General features: G+C 42.2%; 1 protein-coding gene across 3 annotated transcripts in view; it reads right to left on the bottom strand.

The window, feature by feature from the left end:
- The window catches only part of dse (dermatan sulfate epimerase), a 97,367-nt gene that overhangs the window by 56,280 nt on the left and 22,136 nt on the right, over positions 1-18,951 (bottom strand). Inside the window, exon 2 of one of the 3 annotated variants that reach the window (XM_059981435.1) lies at positions 3,592-4,047. The exons of 1 other annotated variant lie outside the window; for it this stretch is intronic. In XM_059981435.1, the coding sequence (XP_059837418.1) occupies positions 3,592-3,995 (404 nt within the window). In that variant the 5' untranslated portion in view covers positions 3,996-4,047. Of the gene's footprint in view, positions 1-3,591; positions 4,048-18,951 lie in introns of those variants that run through there. One more of the 3 variants, XM_059981437.1, reaches the window with a different exon arrangement.

The raw sequence follows: 18,951 nt of genomic DNA on the forward strand, positions 1-18,951 counted from the left end.
AGCTAGCGCCTTGCAGGATTTACCTCAACATCTATTCAAAAGTTCAAAGGTCAAAGTATATATTTTTTTTTATCTATGTACACCATAGTGTATGCAACCTTGAGATTCATCTTCTTGCAGAAAGCCACAAAGCAAAGCAACATAACAAAATCTGTGAAGAACTCCAGACACAAAGCACCCAATGTGTGAAAAATAGAACAAATTGTGCAAAGAGTAAATAATCCAACACACAGAATGTGACCAGCAGAGTCCCCGAAAGCGAGTCCACAAAAAGTCCAGGAGCCTGATGGTTGTAGGGCACACCAATAGATCTCTGATACCTTATTTACAGTAACCAACTAAATCCAAATCAAATCAGTTCTGGTTGCTTTGTTATAGTTGTGGAAAGTTGTTAAAGAGGGCAAAGGAGATTTAACAGGGTTTAACAAGATATTTAAGAGGTGGCTTCCTCTTGTGCAAAGATAAGGCCACCCTCGGTGGAGGAGCAACACTTCATATTCTGTCTGGGTACTTTCCAACCTGATGGCATGAATACCAATTTCTCCTTCCGGCAAAAAAATGTATTCACTTCTTCTTTTTGCCATTCTTTTGCCTCTTCTCACCTGCCTCCTTCCTTCCATTCTCCTATGGTCCAGTCTCCTCTCTCCTATCAGACTTCTTTACCAACTCTTTAACTTTCCTGTCACCTTTTATTTATCCTCCTTCCCCTCCCCCCACCTTTTTTAATTCTGGCATCTTCCCCCTTCCTTCTCAGTCCTGAAGAAGGGTCTCGGCCTGAAAAGTTGACTGTTTATTCATTTCCACAGATGCTACCTGACCTGCTGAGTTTGTTTATGTTACTTTGGATTTTCAGCATATGCAGACTTTCTCATGTTTATGACTTAACAGGAGGTTGCTTAGATTAAAGAGCACCTTGAATGAGCTGGAGCTGGAGCTTTTCTCTTTGGAACGAAGGAAGATGAGAGTTGACTTGATAGAGGTGCACAAGATGGACAGCCAGCACCTTTTCCCCAGAGCAGCAATGGCTAATACAAGAGAACATGACGTGACGGTGATTGGAGTAATGCATGGGGGGGGATGTCAAAGGTATTTATTTTTTATTTACATAGAGTGGAATGGACTGCCATTCCATAGAGGGGAGTGGTAGAGACAGATGCATCAAAATACATTAGGGTGGCACAGTACCACAGTGATTAGCACAACGCTTTACGGTGCTAGTGACCCGGGTTCAATTCCCACCGCTGCCTGTAATGAGTTTGTACATTCTCACCATGACAGCATAGGTTTCCTCCTGCCACAGTCCAACGACATACCAGTTGGTAGGTTAATTGGTCATTGTAAATCGTCCTATGATTGGGCTAGGGTTAAATCAAGGGATTACTGGGCAACATGGCTTAAAGGGCCAGAAGGGCTTACTCCTCGCAGTATCTCTCAATAAATAAATAATCAGAATCAGATTTATCTTCACCAGCATGTGTCCTGAAATTGGTTAACTTAGTAACAGCAGTTCGATGCAATACATCATATAGAAGAGAAAAATAAAATAAAATACTAATAATAAATACATATAGTTTATGTATAATGAATAGATTAAAAATCGTGCAAAAGCATAAACACTATATATTAAAAAAGTGAGGTAGTGCTCAATGTCTATTTAGAAATCAAATGGCAGAGGGGAAGAAGCTGTTCCTGAATTGCTGAGTGTGTGCCTTTAGGCTTCTGTATCTCCTACCTGATGGTAACAGTGAGAAAAGGGCTTGCCCTGGGTGCTGGAGGTCTTTAATAATGGATACTGTCTTTCTGAGACATTGCTCACTGATGGTACCCAAGATGGAGCCGAGTAAATTTACAACCCTCTGCAGCTTCTTTTGGTCCTGTGCAGTAGCCCCCAACCCACCCCCCCCCCCCCCCAATAGCAGACAGTGGTGCAGCCAGTCAGAATGCTCAGGAGTCTCCCAGATAGGAACATAGATAATAGAAAAACAGAAGTATGTGTGGGTGGGAAATTTTAGATTGGCCTTTGAGTAGATTAAAAGGTTAGCACACCATAGGCTAAAGGGCCTGTACTGTGTTATGTTCTATATTTTCTCTCATGTAAACATGCAACAAAATCAAACAAGCTTTCAAACGGAGGCAGGCTGAGCCTCTTAACCCTGCTTTCACTGGAAAAGACAAAGTCAAGGAAGCTTTGAGACGATAGCCAGCAACTGTGGTACCTCAAGGCTTTCTCTTCTTCCCAAGTGAATCCTCGCACACCAAGAATAATCCTTGCTGACAAATCATCAAAATTAATGAATGACAGCAAGAATGAAAGTAAGAGTCAGAGTCAGAAATCCATGAGTTTCACATGAAATTCTGGGTAAATTCTACACTGTCACTGTTGAAGGCTTGCTGTGGCAGTACTGGAGGAAGGTCCTGCTTGCCCGTCCAGATGAGTACCAAACATGGCATGTTAACTTAATGTCCTGACGTGTTCTCCAGCTCATATTGGATATGTTTCTGAGAGGTTTCATCAAATGACTTCCCACCTTTGGCAGTTATTTAATATGTCTCCATTTCTGATATCCAGATTTCCTGCAACTTTAAGGGTGCAACTCATTAGCTACTTTAAGGGTGTATTTGTCCACTTCAAATCACTCCAATTTCTATGTGAACCAATATGTAGACGTAATGGATAAATTACTAGTTTTTAAATACATCTAAGTATTTTCTCTAGTTGTCTGCAGCAGTGATAAGAAAATTAAGCTTTGAGTTGTAATTTTGCATTCCTACACAAGCCAAACAAAAAGCTTAATGTACAGACTAACCTTCAGGCTAAACGAAGAGAAAATCATTTATAGTGTAGATACGAAACAAGCTGATGTCAATTCAAAACTTCCTCCTGCTTTGGTCATTCTGAATTCTTTTCAAATAAATGCAGACTGGTATGGTAGCGTAGTGGTTAGCATAACACTTTACCATACAGGCGACCCGGGTTCAATTACCACTACTGCCTGTAAACAGTTTGTACTATCTCGCCATGGCCACATGGGCTTTCTCTGGGCACTCCAGTTTCATCCCTACGACGCACCAGTTAGTAGGTTAATTAGTCATAGTAAATTGTCCCATGATTAGACTAGGATTAACTCGGGGGATTGCTCAGTGGTGTGGTTCAAAGGGCCAGAAGGACCTATTCCGTGCTGTATCACAAAAAATACATTAACTGGGAAGTGTACAACATGGTGACATTGAAGAGGATTCAAAGGAAGTTCACGAAAATGATTCTGGGTTAGAAACTTTCGTATGAGGACTGTTTGATGGCTCTGCACCTGTATACACTGGAATTCAGAAGAATGAGGGGTGTCCTCATTGAAAGCTGTGGAATGGTGAAAGGCTTTGATAGAGTGGATGTGGAGAGGATGTTTCCTGCAGTGGGAGACTGGGGCTGAGAAGGAAATGCACCAACCATGATGAAATGGTGGAGCAGATTTGATGGACCAAATGGCTTAATTCTCCTCCTATATCTTGTGGTAAAAGACTCATTTGTGCATGTAGCAAAATTAAGCCACTCCATAAAACACATGCTTCAAAAAAATCAAAACAAGAATCTACCAACTAGGCTGAGATGCCATCCTCGCCATGTAGTCCATGGCAAGCTCCACAGCATCTGTTCGCTCCGGAAACAAGACACAGAACATAGACAAGACGCCCAGGTTGTTGCCATAGATTTCATTCCATCGAGCGCTGAATTGTTTGGGGTCCCAGGGAGGCAGATATTCCTTTGGGTTTGATAGCATGACCTGTATGGCGTCCCAAATACTGTTCGCAATGTGCCGGTGAGTAGTTTTAGCCTTGAGTCGCAGATCTTCCACATCGCCTTTACTGAAGTACAGCATTGGGTGACCATCGTAATTCCCATTCATAAAGTGGATGCTGCCACCAATTGTTGTCTGTGTCAAAAGGGAGAAGTAACTTATCAAAATTATCACTGGTACTCCATGTGTGTAAATCTTCATTGTGGCAGCAGCTCCCCAAATCCCACTTGCAACCGAATCATCTTCAGCAACCCTAGAAAAGAAGGAAAAAAGAGCACATCACAAAACAATACTACCATCCCATGTAGTGTTCAATGTTTCAAGTCAAGACCCTTCCTGATGAAGGGTCATCATTCCTTTCCACAGATGCTGTCTAATCTATTAGACAGATTCTGTGACAGAATCTGTCTAATAAGTTCCTCCAGCATTTCATAAACACCAGCGGTTTTGCAGATGTTGGAACTCCAGAGTAATACATACAAAATACTGGAAGAACTTAGCAAGCCAGGCAGCATCTATGAAGAGGAATATTCAATGTTTTGGGCTGAGACCCTTCCTGATGAAGGGACTTAGCTCAAAATGTTGACTCTTTCTTCCTCTCCGTAGATGATGCTTGACCTGCCGAGTTCCTCCAGCATTTCATAAACACCAGCGATTTTGCAGATGTTGGAACTCCAGAGAAATAGACACAAAACACTGGAGGAACCCAGCAAGTCGGGCAACATCATCCATGGAGAGAAATAAAGAGCCGGTATTTCGGGCTGAGATCTTTCATCTGGACTGATGAAGAGATTAGACATTATATTACCTGTGGTTTTTATGGCAAGTTAGTCAGAAGTCAGCTGTTTCATGGTGCAAAGGTATAAAGTTGGAATGTGGTGAGGGTTTAAGAAATAGACCAGTGCAAGAGCAAGGGGCTCAGATGGGGTGGAGTTTGTTAGGTGTGTTCAGGAAGGTTTCTTGACACAATATGTAGATAAACCTACAAGAGGAGAGGCTGTACTTGATCTGGTATTGGGAAACGAACCTGGTCAGGTGTCAGATCTCTCAGCAGGAGAGCATTTTGGAGATAGTGGGAATTCAAAATCTCCCACAATGACAACTCTGCTTTTATTACACCTTTCCAGGATATGTTTCCCTATCTGCACTTCAATATCCCTGTTACTATTGGGTGGTCTATAAAAAAAAACACCCAGTAAAGTTATTGACCCCTTCCTGTTCCTAACCTCCACCCACAGAGACTCCGTAGACAATCCCTCCATGGCATCCACCTTTTCTGCAGCTGTGACACAATCTCTGATCAACAGTGCCATGCCCCCACCTCTTTTGCCTCCCTCCCTGTCCTTTCTGAAACACCTAAAACCCAGCACTTGAAGTACCCATTCCTGTCCCTGAGCCATCCAAGTCTCTGTAATGGCCACCACATCATAGCTTCAAGTACTGATCCACACTCTAAGCTCAACCGCTTTGTTCACGATACTCCTTGCGTTAAAATAGACACATCTCAAACCATCGGTCTCAGCGCATCCCTTCCCTATCACCTGCTTATCCTCCCTCTCGCACAGTCTCCAAGCTTTCTCTATTTGTGAGCTAACCTCCTCTTCCCCAGTCTCTTCAGTTTGGTTCCCACCCCCCAACAATTCTAGCTTAAATTCTCCCCAGTAGCCTTAGCAAACCTCCCTGCCAGGATATTGGTCCCCCTGGGATTTAAGTGCAACCTGACTTTTTGTACAGGGCACACCTACCCCAGGAGAGGTCCCAATGATCAAGAAACTTGAATCCCTGCCCCCTGCTCCAATCCCTCAGCCACTTATTTATCCTCCACCTCACTCTATTCCTATACTCACTGTCGCGTGGCAGAGGCAGTAATCCCAGGACCTTTGAGGTCCTGCTCTCAACTTCTTTCCTAACTCCCTGTGGTCTGTTTTCAGGACCTCTTCCCTTTTTCTGCCTATGTATGGATGTTTGAATGTATTCAGGTAAGGCTGAATGACAATTAAATGTGAATTGAAATGTGATCTGAATGACTTGACTGTGGAATGGTTGTATCTTAGTTCCTGCTGGTGTCATGGGATTTTCACACACAAGAGTCTCTAAAGTTTATAGAAAATGGTACGAGAAACAAAAAAAAAACAGCGGCACTTCTGAAAATGCTTTGTTAATGACAGAGGTCAGAGGCAATTGGCCAGACGTTCAAGATAAGAGGAATTGACAGTGTGGATAGTCAGAGGCTTTTTGCTGGGGCTGAAATGGCTAACACGAGAGGGCACAATTTTAAGGTGCTTGGAAGGTGACAGTAACTCAAATAGCCACATGTTATAACAGTGATGTGCAGAAGAGCATCTCTGAAGCCATAACAAGTCAAACCTTGAAGTAGCTGGGCTACAGCCGCAGAAGACCTCACTGGGTTTCATTTCATTCCTGTGCCTGATAACGTGGGCACTTTCCAACTTAAATTTCCAACTTAAGTCAAATGATGGTTATGTACATACTTTAAGGAACTGACTGTTCCAATGAACTTTTCAACTCCAGTCTGCCATCATATTTGATGAATAACTTTTCCATTTCTACATTTACAGATTTTTGTTGTTCATTTTCTATGGTACTCACTTCAAAAATAACTCGACCATGTACTCACTAATTTTTCATAATAAGTGCAAATACTGAGTAGTTTTGTGAATTTGCAATGCTGGCATTTAACAGTCAGCCAAGGAGCAAGTCAGGAATTCAGCCAAACCACTGGAATTTTTCACCTATTAACATTCAAAAAGGTGGTGAATTGTATAATGCTCACCGCCCTCTGCACCTGACTTCCCAAAAAGTATTTCTGGCACAGGAGACTTGGAAGTTAAAACAAAATGACGCACTTCACCAAGAGGACCACAACCTTGTTGTGGGGTTTGGAGGCTTGCGTGCCTCAGCGTCCCAGACAGCTATGTTGGCTGGTCAGGGCCTTGTTCTTTGACTCCTGATGGGTGATCCAGGACAAAGGGCAGAGGCCAGACTAAGAGTGGCCCACTCGTTCAGGGGTTCAGTTCAGGGCTAACAACCCTGACTGGTAAAACAAAATTGTTGTGGAAACAGCAATGAAGAATCCTTCTACATCTGAGTGTGATGGCATGGACAGACAGGGATGGAGGACCTCCACTGCTTCCCTAAATGCCAGCGGCATAATGGGCAGTAAGTAAACAGGTGGGTACACAATGCAAGAAAAATGGAGGCTTGTGGCAATGAGGGAAGGTACAGATTGATCATGGAGTAGTTGATATAAATCAGTGCAACCTCGTGGTGGAAAGGCCAGTACTGTGCTGTACTGATTCAAGTTCTATGTCCTAGTTCCTTCAACTAGCTGCTCTCTCCCTAGACTAAGACTTACTCTGAATCAATAAGAATACCCCTTATTATCTGAACTTCAATGAATATAAAGAGAGTTTAAAGCAGGGGTAGGCAACCTTAAGCACAAATAATTTTCTAGCATGCATTATTCATTAATTCAAGGCAATACATAACTAGATGTATCTAAGTGGTTAATTCCCATTTTTCAAGTTACTTATGGCATTTATCTGGCCTTCCGTATGCTCATTAATACACGATCCGGCCCAAGGAAGCACAAAGGTTGCCGACCCCTGGTTTAAAGAGTAGCCTCATTTGTCACATTGTATATTGAAATATAGCATTAAACGTGTCACTTGTGTCAACTACAGTCTGAGGATGTGCTGGGGGCAGCCTGCAAGTGTTGCCATGCTTCCAGCACCAACATAACATGTTAACAACCTAACATCTTGGGACTGTGGGAGGAAATCCACAGGTCATGGGGAGAACATAGAAACTCTTTACGGACGGCGGCTGGATTTGAACCTCAATTAGTAATCGCTGGTGCTGGAAAGTGTTGCTCTAAATGCTACACTACCATGCACCCAGCCTATTACACACACAAACACAAGAGATTCTGCAGAAGTCCTGATGAAGATTCTCAGCCTGAAGCATTGACTGTTTGCCCTTTTCCATAGACGCTGCCTGGCCTGCTGAGATCCTCCAGCATTTTGCCTGTGTTGCTTTAGATTTCCAGCATCTGCTGATTTCCTCATGCTTGAGATTCTGCAGAAGCTGGAAATCCAGAGAAACAAACACATAATGGAGGAACTCAGCAGGCCAGGCAACATCTCTGGAAAAGGGTAAACAGTCAGATTCATCCAGTGATCTTTCTCTCTACTGCCTTCCATGCAAGTAGAACCCTCTGGAAATAACAAGACCAAAACTTACATGCAGTCCTCCAGCTACAGTACTACCCAAACCGTTGTAGCTGGACTTACAAACCTTGGTGCTCTTATTTTTACTAACAGGGTGCTACAATAGGCTTAGTCTCTCGATTAATAAAGATAGCAAACATTTGCAGACTAGTTATGATCTCCCCCCCCCCAGCATCCCATTAATTAGTTTGCCAACTTAAAAATCGCCCAATTATCCTAGTTTTCTGTAAGTTTGCCAATCCTCGAATGCATGCCAATCAAAGGAATTGAAGAGGCAGAATAAATACTTTCCTGCCATCTCGTGGGAGGGTAGTTTGAGATTTCCATAACGGGAGTTGCAGCCTATTTTCCCAGGCTACAGCCCAGCTCCTTTGGTAGTTGTCTGGAGTCTTACTCAAAAATTCCATATTAAATCCATGAGGAATACAATCTGTAAACTAGCCTCATGTTCTACGCCAGTAACAAACCAAAATAGGACAGCCTTGGATGATATAATGATTTCTGTCAGTTCAAGAAAATCATTAAAAAGACAAATAAAGAATACTTTGAATTATTACATTGATTCCAATTTAGGCATCTCTTTTATTGGGTCACAGAAACAAGCTCTTCGTCCCATCTAGTCCATGTTGAGCCATTAATCTATCTAGTCCCATCAACTTACACCTTGACCATAGCCCTCTCTGCCCTTCCTATCCATGTATCTATCAAAAATTTCTCTTAAATATTGAAATTGACCCCACATCCACCACGTGCTGGCAGCTCATTCCACACTCTCACCACCCTCTGAGTGATGTTCCCCTCATGTTCCTCTTAAACTTTTTACCTTTTACCCTTAACCCATGACCTCTAGTTGTAGTCCCACCCTATCTCAATGGAAACTTCCTCCTCTCTCCCCACCTTCTTACCCTGATTTCTCCCCTTCATTTCCAGTCCTGACGAAGGGTCTCAGTCTGAAACGTCTACTCTATTACACCTCTATTAAATTTCCTTGCAATCTCCCCCTTTGTGTTATTTTAATTTCAGAGACACAGCACAGTAACAGGCCCTTCTGGCAGAATTAACCCACACCACCAATCACACCCACATAACCGACGAACCTGTCTGTGGGAGGAAACCAGAACACCCGTGGGAAACCTACACATTGACAGGGAGAATGGACAAGCACCTTGAGGACAGCATCGGCAAGCATTAGAGGATTGATTGGCTAACCAGCATAAAACTGAAAGTTGGGATAATTAGGCCATTTTAAAGCTGACAAACTATAATCAGATGCTGGGAGATCATAACTGATCTGCAAAGCTAACTATCCTTACTAATCAAGGGACCAATTATGGTAGCATTCTATTGGTAAAAATTATAAGTCGCTGGTACTAATACAGCATTGTTCTAACAACTATGCTCTTGCTTTGTCTCCTTCCAGAGTCGTTTGAAACTGTATATTCCAAATATCAGCCTCGGACAATGTGAAGAGATATCAGGTGCACAGGTCAACAGTATTTCTCAAACACCTTTAAAGGTATGAACAGATCATTAATCTCGGCGATTAGTGAGACACTGTTACTGTAAATCAATTACTGATCTAGCAGATGATATATCTCAAATAGGGAGCATTGCTTTGTAACTTCAAAAATTAATCTAATTCAGAGGAAGACCTGTTGACATCTGTTGGACTCTGCTGCTCTTCTTGTTCTGTTGATAATTATCGAGTCTGTCTATACGTTCACATGTATTTAAGTTTGATTATTGACCTTGACACACATGACCGTTCTGCTACATGTTGATTGCTCAAGGTTGTTTACACTATTGTAAATTGTTGGTTGTTATTGTGTTGTTTGCTATTGTATTGTACTATGTTTAATGCCTGACATCGAACAACAATCAATTCTGGTATGTTTCACATACTGGTAATAAAGTGATTTTGATTGTTATAAACAAAACCTAGCCGCTAATTCTTATTGTAAATTGAAATCAGCAATCAGTTTGATGTTGAAGTCAGAGCTTTGCAAAGTAAAGTGACCAGGAGACTCATCTCCATTGGTCAAACGCAATACAGTTGGGTTATAAACAAGAGAAAATCTGCAGAAGCTGGAAATCCAAGCAACACACACAAAATACTGGAGGAACTCAGCTGGCTAGGTAGCATCTATGGAAAAAAAGTACAGAAGATGTTTTGAGCAGCGACCCTTCAGCAGGACTGGAGAAAGATCTTAGGCCAAAACATCGACTGTACTCTTTTCCATAGATGCTGCCTGGCCTGCTGAGTTCCTCCAGCATTTTGTGTGTGTTACAGTGGGATAATGTCACTTAGCATATCAGACACGATTACAAATTGGGATAAGGCTTAAAATTTTCTTTTATGTTTACGGTTTTGAGGACAGGGAATCCAATACAATCACAACATGACCAGTTAGTCAGCAGGTCAGGGAACAAACTTCTTGGCATTGAGATCTGATACAAGTTTGGGCACAGGCAGCTGAGTTCTGGATGAGATCACATTTCCACTGTTTGCAACATGTGGACAGCATTGGAATAGTTGGGTCTCAAGATGATATGTTTCACATACTGGCAATAAAGTGATTTTGATTCTGAGGTTTAAATAAATGCAACTGTTTTCTATCTGAAAATGGAAGACCTAGTAAAAATCAAGTCATTAACTTACCGACAGAAAGCTGGCAGATATTAGGTAGAGGACAAGATTTACAACCTATCAAGTTAACGAACAATAAAATCTCTTACTGATGATAAATTAGACTATTCAAAAAAGTTTAAAGAGCTGCAAAACACCTCAAAAGGAATTAAAAGTTAAACATATAAATGCCAAAGAATTTTAATGCATGAACTGATGCCTGCACCATGAAATTATATTCAGGGTCTTATCATTATGGTTGAACCCTCATTTGTATATTTTAGTAGAACTCTCATCTATACGAGGAGGTCAGAGCCTCTATGAAAACCAAAATGTCAGGAGAACCAGACTGGAACAGAGCTGTACTCTAAAATTGCTACACACTGTTTCACAAGCATCTGAAGGAAAGGAACAGTGTTAATTATTTGTTACAACAGGCATTTAAAATGAACACAGAAGTACTTTGTTAACAGTTCATGTAAAGCAATCATGGGTGTTTGAATGTTTTAAAAATCAACTTAATATGTCACCTCCAACACTGTTGTGTTAATAAGCAGAGTCTGTCTGAACGCGATGGCATGCAACTTGATTTCCACCCACTTGATGTATGAGCAGACAGCAAAACATGGGAACAATTACATTGTCAAGGTCATTACTTTCGGTTTATATACCCCAGCAGATCAATTTTACAAAGGCTATGCAATTGCCATTTTTTGGCTAGTACATTAAATGTTTTCCCATGGCTTGTATGTTGTGTAATTAAATGATAAGCTTTTCAATAAGTATTTTTTGCTTTCAATAAACCTCCTCCCTCACCTCCATTCATGCCCCAAACAATCCTTTCAGATGAGGCAACATTTCTCTGGTGACCTGCTGGGACAATCCTGTCCAGCACTCCCAGTGTAGCCCCCTCTACTTTGGTGAATTAGGGGATTGCTTTATCGAGCACCTCCGCTCAATCTGCCAGAATTTTAATCCCACTTCCCATTGCAACATATTTGCCTCCTCTTGTGCCATGATAAGGCCACCCTCAGGGATGGAACAGCCTGGGTATATTCCATCTGGGTAGCCTCCAACCTCATGGCATGAATATCTCCTTCCAGTTAAAAAAAATTCACTCCTGCTCTTCTCTTCTTCTAATACCCACTCTGGCTCCTTACCTCTTCTCATCCGCCCATCATCTCCCCCTTCCTTTTCCCTCCTTTCCTTTACCTTTCCCACCCACCTGGCTTCACCCATCACCCATCACCTCTTTCCCTTCCCCCCATGTTTATTCTGGCATCTTCTCCTTCCTTTCCAGTCCTGGAGGGGGACTCGGCCCAAAACATCAACCGTTTACTCATTTCCATAGATATGCTGCATTTAGTACCTTGGTCCCAGAGGAACATTGCTTCATTTAGCTGTATTCATGTCTGCGTTGAATGACAATAAACTTGGACTTAAACCGGACAATGTGCAGTGTGGAACTGATGACTATATGAATTTGCAGATTCCAAAACCACCCATCCCCATTCCATATCATGTTCTTGCCATAGCTCAGCTGCTCCTGAAACTGCATACATTCCATAGTAACATTCAACAATCCTGGGTACCACATCTGTTCCTATTCTCTCTAACCTACTAAATGATCCTCTCAAAGAACTTCAGGCATACTGGAAATAGAAAAGTCCGTAAGACTTAAGAGCAGAATTAGGCCATTCAGCTCCAAGAGTCTGCTCTGCTATTCATGACTGAGTTATTCTCCTTCTCAACCCCATTCTCCTGACTTCTTGCAATTCCTACTAACGTAACGCTCTGGTAAAGGTTTCACTGGTGATGTAATGGTTTTTGTGTAGCAGCAGTATTTGGGTTATGGCTAGAGATAACGGGGGCTTTGGAATGTGTTTTGTCCAATGAGGGGAGTGTTGTTTTTCCTCATTGTGTGCCCAAGAATGAGGTGATCCGGCAAGAGATGAAGAGAGAAGACACTAGAAAAGAGAGGTTGTCAACAGCAGGATGGAGTGGACTTGGTGTGGGGCTGGGAGTCGATGAAACCCAGGCCAATCGATGGAGGACCTGCAGAGGGGTAACTATGAGCTCCAACATGCACATTAGACTGTTTCATTAAAGTGGGCCTTTTTTTTTGTTCTACTTTACTAACCCTTTAGTCAAATTAAGAATTAAAGAGTTAGTACACTAATTGCGTACAGTGTACTGTCGGTTATTTCGTGGTACTGATTTGTAATGGGGGAATAGATCACACAGCATCCACACAAACAAGAGGTTTTGCACCTCAGATTTCACACGTTTGGTGGTGCCAGAGACTGTCTTCCCAAGGCTAACATTCTGGCCAAACCTGAGGGTTACACTAATTAAAAACCTATCGAACTCCACTTTAAATTTACCCAATGACTTGAGCTCCACAAACATACATGGCAAGGAATTCCACAGATTCACCACACTCTGGCCAAAGAAATCATTCCCATCTCTGTTCTAAAAGGACATCCTTGTATTCTGAGGTTGTGTCCTCTGGTTCTAGACTCTCCCACTATTGGAAACATCCTCTCAAACTTCTCCAGACAAAATCTCTGCTCTTCTCCCACCCAAGCTTTGTGAGTATCCCTGATTCTAGTTGCTCATTGCAAATAACTATGCCTTTAGCTACCAACATCACAATGTCTGGAATTCCCTATAACAACCTTGAACCTTTTGTTTCTTTCTTTGAAATGCTCCTGAAATCTGACCTTTTTGACTAAACCATGGTTCACTTGCCTCGATATACAAAGGTATCTCAGTGCTACGTTTGGCACCAGAAGGATGCCGACACTTGCCCGTTGCTCCCAGCACATATCCAGACTGTTGGCTGTTAACACAAAGGACACTGTATGTCACATTCATGGTGTATTCCATTCATAAAGATTCTGCAGCTGCTGGAAATCCAGAGCAACACTCACTGCTGGAGGAACTCAGCAGGTCAGGCAACATCTAAGGAGATGAATAAACAGTTGATGTTTTGGGCCAAGTCCCAATGAAGGGTCTCAGCGTGAAATATCAACTGCGATGTCCTCTCTTTAGATGCTGTCTGACCTGTTGTGTACCACCAGCATTTTGTGGGTTTCACTGTATGTTTCATTTACATATCACAAATTAGCCTGAGGTAGATGTGTAGTGGAGAGTATACTGACTGACTGCATGACTGCCTGGTAGGGAAATACCAATGGCCCTGAATGGGAAATCCTACAAAAAGTAGTGGATACAGCCCAGTCCATCATGGATAAAGCTCTCCCAACCATTGAGCACAGCTACATGAAAAACTGTCTCAGGAAACCAGCATTCATCATCAGGGACACTCACCACTCTCTTCTCACTTCTACCATCAGGAAGGTGGTACAGGAGCATCAGGATTCACACCACCAGGTTGGGGAACAGATATTACCCCTCATGAACCAAAGGTTCTTCACTTACCCAATCATTGAAATGTTCCCACAACCATGTTCTCAATATTTATTGCTTACTTATTATTATTATTTCTTTCTTTTTGTATTTGCACAGTATATACGTTGATAACAAAATGTACTTTGAACTTTGAAATTAAGTTAGTCTTAACTTAGTTTATTTTTAAGTAGTAATGTTACTGAAAAGCACAGAGACATTTTCCTGTTACAGGGAGATATTGCTGGAAATTGTTCTGCTTCTCATTCCCCATGTGGCAGCTATCTGGAGCTGTCAAAACAAGCTGATGCAATCTCTAAATTAGTTTCATTTATGTGTGCTGGCAAATTAAAACTTTACTTTCAAACAAGCTAACACCACTCATCATAGTTTGGTCGCTGCGCAAAAACAAGATTCCACAAATCTATTACTTTAATTCTATTGAACATTAAGTTCTGACAAAAGAAAAATCATTCAGATCGCAATGCAAACTTCGAATGTGTGCTCTGCATTCCTGTTCTGACGAAAGCCAGAAATATGGGCTGGAGCTTATCTGAAATTCAACTAAGATCTTAAAAATATATCATGCAAAGATCATTTTAACAAACACAGGATGCATTTTCACACACTCATTTATGGCTTGAAAATGTCAACATTATTTTTCCAGCGCAACATCTTGAATGAGCAGATTGGAACGGAGATACAACTTCAAACAATGAGTCTGACCCCTTTAAATAAAGATCGTCAGTCCACTGATGATGCCATAGCTTCCACATTTGTCGTCGCCATTTCCCGCCTGGAAAATGGTGTCTCATACACCAGGATGCTGTTTATCAGCTTTAGCTCAGCAGTAAGTATGACCACCCCTCAGAAACTGGTAGGTAAACTGTCCTCATAGGGACTTGACGCCTCTCTCTGTAACTGAAAGACAACAGTGAGACTGTACTGGCAGTAACATCTCTAGATCCATCACACTGAGCACCAGCACTCACCAGGTCTGTGTGCTGTTCATGTTACTGATTCATGGCTGTGCTGTTAGATCCCTGATCACACCGAATCATCATGTTCGCTGATGACACAAAACAGTGGCTGGCCTCACCAATGACAACGAGACAGCATACAGAGAGGGGATAGAGTGACTGGTAGAATGGTGCGAGCACAACAACTAGAGTCTCAACATGGACAAGACCAGGGATGATTGCGGACTTCAGGAAGGTCCAGGCTGACCGTTCCTCATTGCACACACATGGCTTCTCCGTAGTAAGATTTACGAGCACCAGGTTTGGCGTGCACATGTTCTGCATATGTTAATCAAAATGGCTTCTTTGTTTGTTAAAAGAAAAACTGCTTCTTTGTTATGCTAACTGCTGAGGGAGTGTTTCTTGCAGAGCATTCTCTAAGCTTGTTGCAGCTGGTTTAGGTTTAAATTGTATTCATTTGTTAACCAATTGGGTTGGGTGTTATTTTCTCCTGTGGGTCTGGGAGCTGGGATTTCACGGTCTTTTCAAGAGTCGGGGAGAAGATGGCGAAGAAGGTGGACGTGTGCCGCACTGCTCGGTTGACCACTGAGGGTGGTCTCAGGTGCAGGGTCGTGGAGGTCGGAGGAGAGCGAAGAGAGGTCGAACAGTTCGATGGTTGAGCTCCAACGATGTGCACTAAATTGACTGAACTCTGATAAGTTTTGGCACCTTTTCTTTATTTTCTTTTCCTTCATATATACTATATCGTTATTAATCACTTAGTTCGAGTGTATTTCATAAAGTGTATTCTGTAACCGTACCCAGTGTGAGCTTGATATTGTGTGTGCGATGTTGCGTTAACGTGTATTCCACAGCATCTGCGAATACAGGAGGGGGTGTTTGGCAGGTGGCTGGAATTTTCTCCCTAGACATATACCAGCCTGGCGTGTAAGCGTTACACACATAATGGACAACCTCACTGGTCCCTCGACGTAACTTCTTTGGTCAAAAGGGTCGAGAGAGCATTGCGTCGTCTTCACTTCTTGAGGGGATAGAGATGAGTGAGGTTCAAAGCCCACCCCCCCCCCCCCATAATTCTAACCAATTTTCATAGCAGCAACATCCTGACCAGCAGCTTCACTATGTGGTACAGGAATCGCAAGACCCTACAAAGGGTTGTGAGTACTGCTGAGAGGATCATGAGTGTCTCTCTCCATCCAGGAGCACTACGTATACAAGGCCCTCAGCTTTGTCAATGATCCCTCCTATCCATCCAACAATCTTTTAGACCCACTACCATCAGGCAGAAAATACCAATGCATTAAAACAAAACCTGTTAGGATGGGAATCAGCTTCTTCCACCAGGCTGTTAGACTAATGAACTCCCTGCCGCCATTCAGGTCTCATCACACATGAAGCGCCAGTAGGGTTATACTGTTCACTTTTTAACTTGTGTAATTACTTGGTGATGTGTTGTGTGTAAGTTATACGTACAGATTGACAGGTTTACGATACACCGTCAGGATAGAGTCTCTCAAAGAGCAGAGGTGGAGGAGTATGCCTCGTGATCAACTCTTCTTGGTGCACAAATATATCAGTCACAATGAATTGCTGTCCCCCAATTCTGCTCACCAGACCTGGAATATCTAGCAGTTAAGTGCCGTCCTTTTTACCAGCCACGGGAGTTTTCTGGGGTCATTTTAGTAGCAGTATACATTCCACCTCAGGCCAATGTCAAGGAGGCTTTAGATGATCTGAGCAATGGGATCAACATGCACGAAACAGAGCACCCTAATGCCTTCACCATCGTTTTGGGAAATTTTAACCAGGCCAGTCTGAAAAAAATCACTAAGCAATTACTATCAACAGATGACTTGCAATATCAGAGGAAGCAACACACTGGACCATTGCTACACCACCATCAAGAATGCCTACTGTGCTATTCCACGCCCTCACTTCAGGAAGTCTGATCACCTGGCTGTACTTCTACTCCCTGAGTACAGGCAGAGACTGAAGACTGCAGCATCAGTAGTGAGGACCAAGAAGGTATGGACAAGGGAAGCACAGGAGCACCTACAGGACTGCTTTGAATCAGTGGACTGGACTGTACTCAGGGATTCATCTTCAAACACGGATGAGTTTGGTTTAGTTGTTACCGATTTCATTAAAACCTGTGTGAATGAGTGTGTGCCTACAAAGACTTACTGTACATTCCTAAGCCAAAAGCCATGGATGAACCAAGAGGTACATCACCTGCTGAACACATACCAATCCTCACAGAGGGAGCAGAAGCAGAGAGAATGACTAGCTTCAAGTTCCTGGGTGTTAAGATCTCTGAGGATCTAACCTGGTCCCAACGTATCGAAGTAGTTATAAAGAAGGCAAAACAGCCTTCTTTATTAGGAGTTTGAAGAGATTTGGTACGTCAACAAGTACACTCAAAAAGCTCTATAGATGTATCGCAGAGAGCATTCTGACAGGCTGCATCACTGTCTGGTCTGGGGGAGCTACTGCACAGGACCAAAAGAAGCTGCTGAAGATTGGAAATCTAGTCAGCTCCATCTTGGGTAAAAGCCTACAAAGTACCCAGGGCATCTTTAGGGAGCGGTGCCTCAGAGAGGCAGCATCCATTATTAAAGACCTCCAGCACCCAGGGCATGCCCTTTTCTCACTGTTACCATCAGGTAGGAGGCACACATTCAGTGATTCAGGAACAGCTTCTTTCCCTCTGCCATCCCATCCCTAAATGGACATTGAAGCTTTGGACACTACCTCACTTTTAAAAAAAAATATACAGTATTTCTGTTTTTGCACATTTTTTAATCTATTCAGTACGTATACTGTAATTGATTTACTTATTTACAAACATTTGTATTTATTCCCCCCCCCCTCTTCTTATACTATGTATTGCATTGAACTGCTTCTTAGTTAACAAATTTCACATCACATGCCAGTGATAACAAACCTGATTCTGATTCTGTGTTGAACACTTTGGCTTGGAGGAATATTGTTTCACTTGTTCGTATAGATGCGCACAATTGAATGACAATAAACTGAACTTAAAGTTACAGGAAATGGAGGATAAAGTTGCCAGGTTCAGGGCTGGGAGCTTTCTAGCTTGGCCTCTCATACATTCTACTTCTTCTTTACCCCTCCAACCACCCCCCCTGCCAATATTACAAGACTCCTATTGTCTTCTCCTGCACTTCAACCACATCTGTTTGATCAGTCATTAGCACCAAAACATCGTGGATGTGTGACATCATCATTCACATTAAAACCAGCCTGAGAAACATAAATCCACATACTCCAATTACAGCGTCCTGGTGAAAAGTACTTCAAAAGAATAGTAAAATTCTCAAGAAAACAATAAGTATGTACATCATTACCAAGGAGAAGTGCTGCTTTGTAGGCAATAAGCACAAGTAGAAACTTGTTTTAAAGGATTAAGGCTGGTATTCAACATTTCACAATGTCTTTACTCAAAAGAAAATCCTCTTGACATATAATTCCAGCAAGTAAAAAAAACTCAGTGTTCAACATTCCAGCAAACTTCTCTCTTTTGCTATTGAAATCAGCACTGACACATCACTGAGTTTTCATGGGATTCAAGAAAACAGAAAAAAAAGAACAGTTGACAATGAAAGGAAAGATTCAAATTTCAAAGTAGGCAGTATACAACCCCAAAGTTTATCTTCCTCAGATCTTACCACTGGTGCTGTAACAGTGGCTATCCCTATTACGGCCACTGTAAATGGTCTTCGGTATGTAGGTGAGTGGTAGAATTCAGGGGCTTACAGGAATGTGTGAAAAATAAATTGATACTAATTTAAACCAATACTCAATACACAGTGCAGCATTGTTGAACCAAAAGGACTAGAGGCACAGAATTAGCAGAAAGCAATGAGCTG

The sequence above is a fragment of the Hypanus sabinus genome, chromosome 10 (assembly GCF_030144855.1).
Source record: "Hypanus sabinus isolate sHypSab1 chromosome 10, sHypSab1.hap1, whole genome shotgun sequence".
NCBI lineage: Eukaryota > Metazoa > Chordata > Chondrichthyes > Myliobatiformes > Dasyatidae > Hypanus > Hypanus sabinus.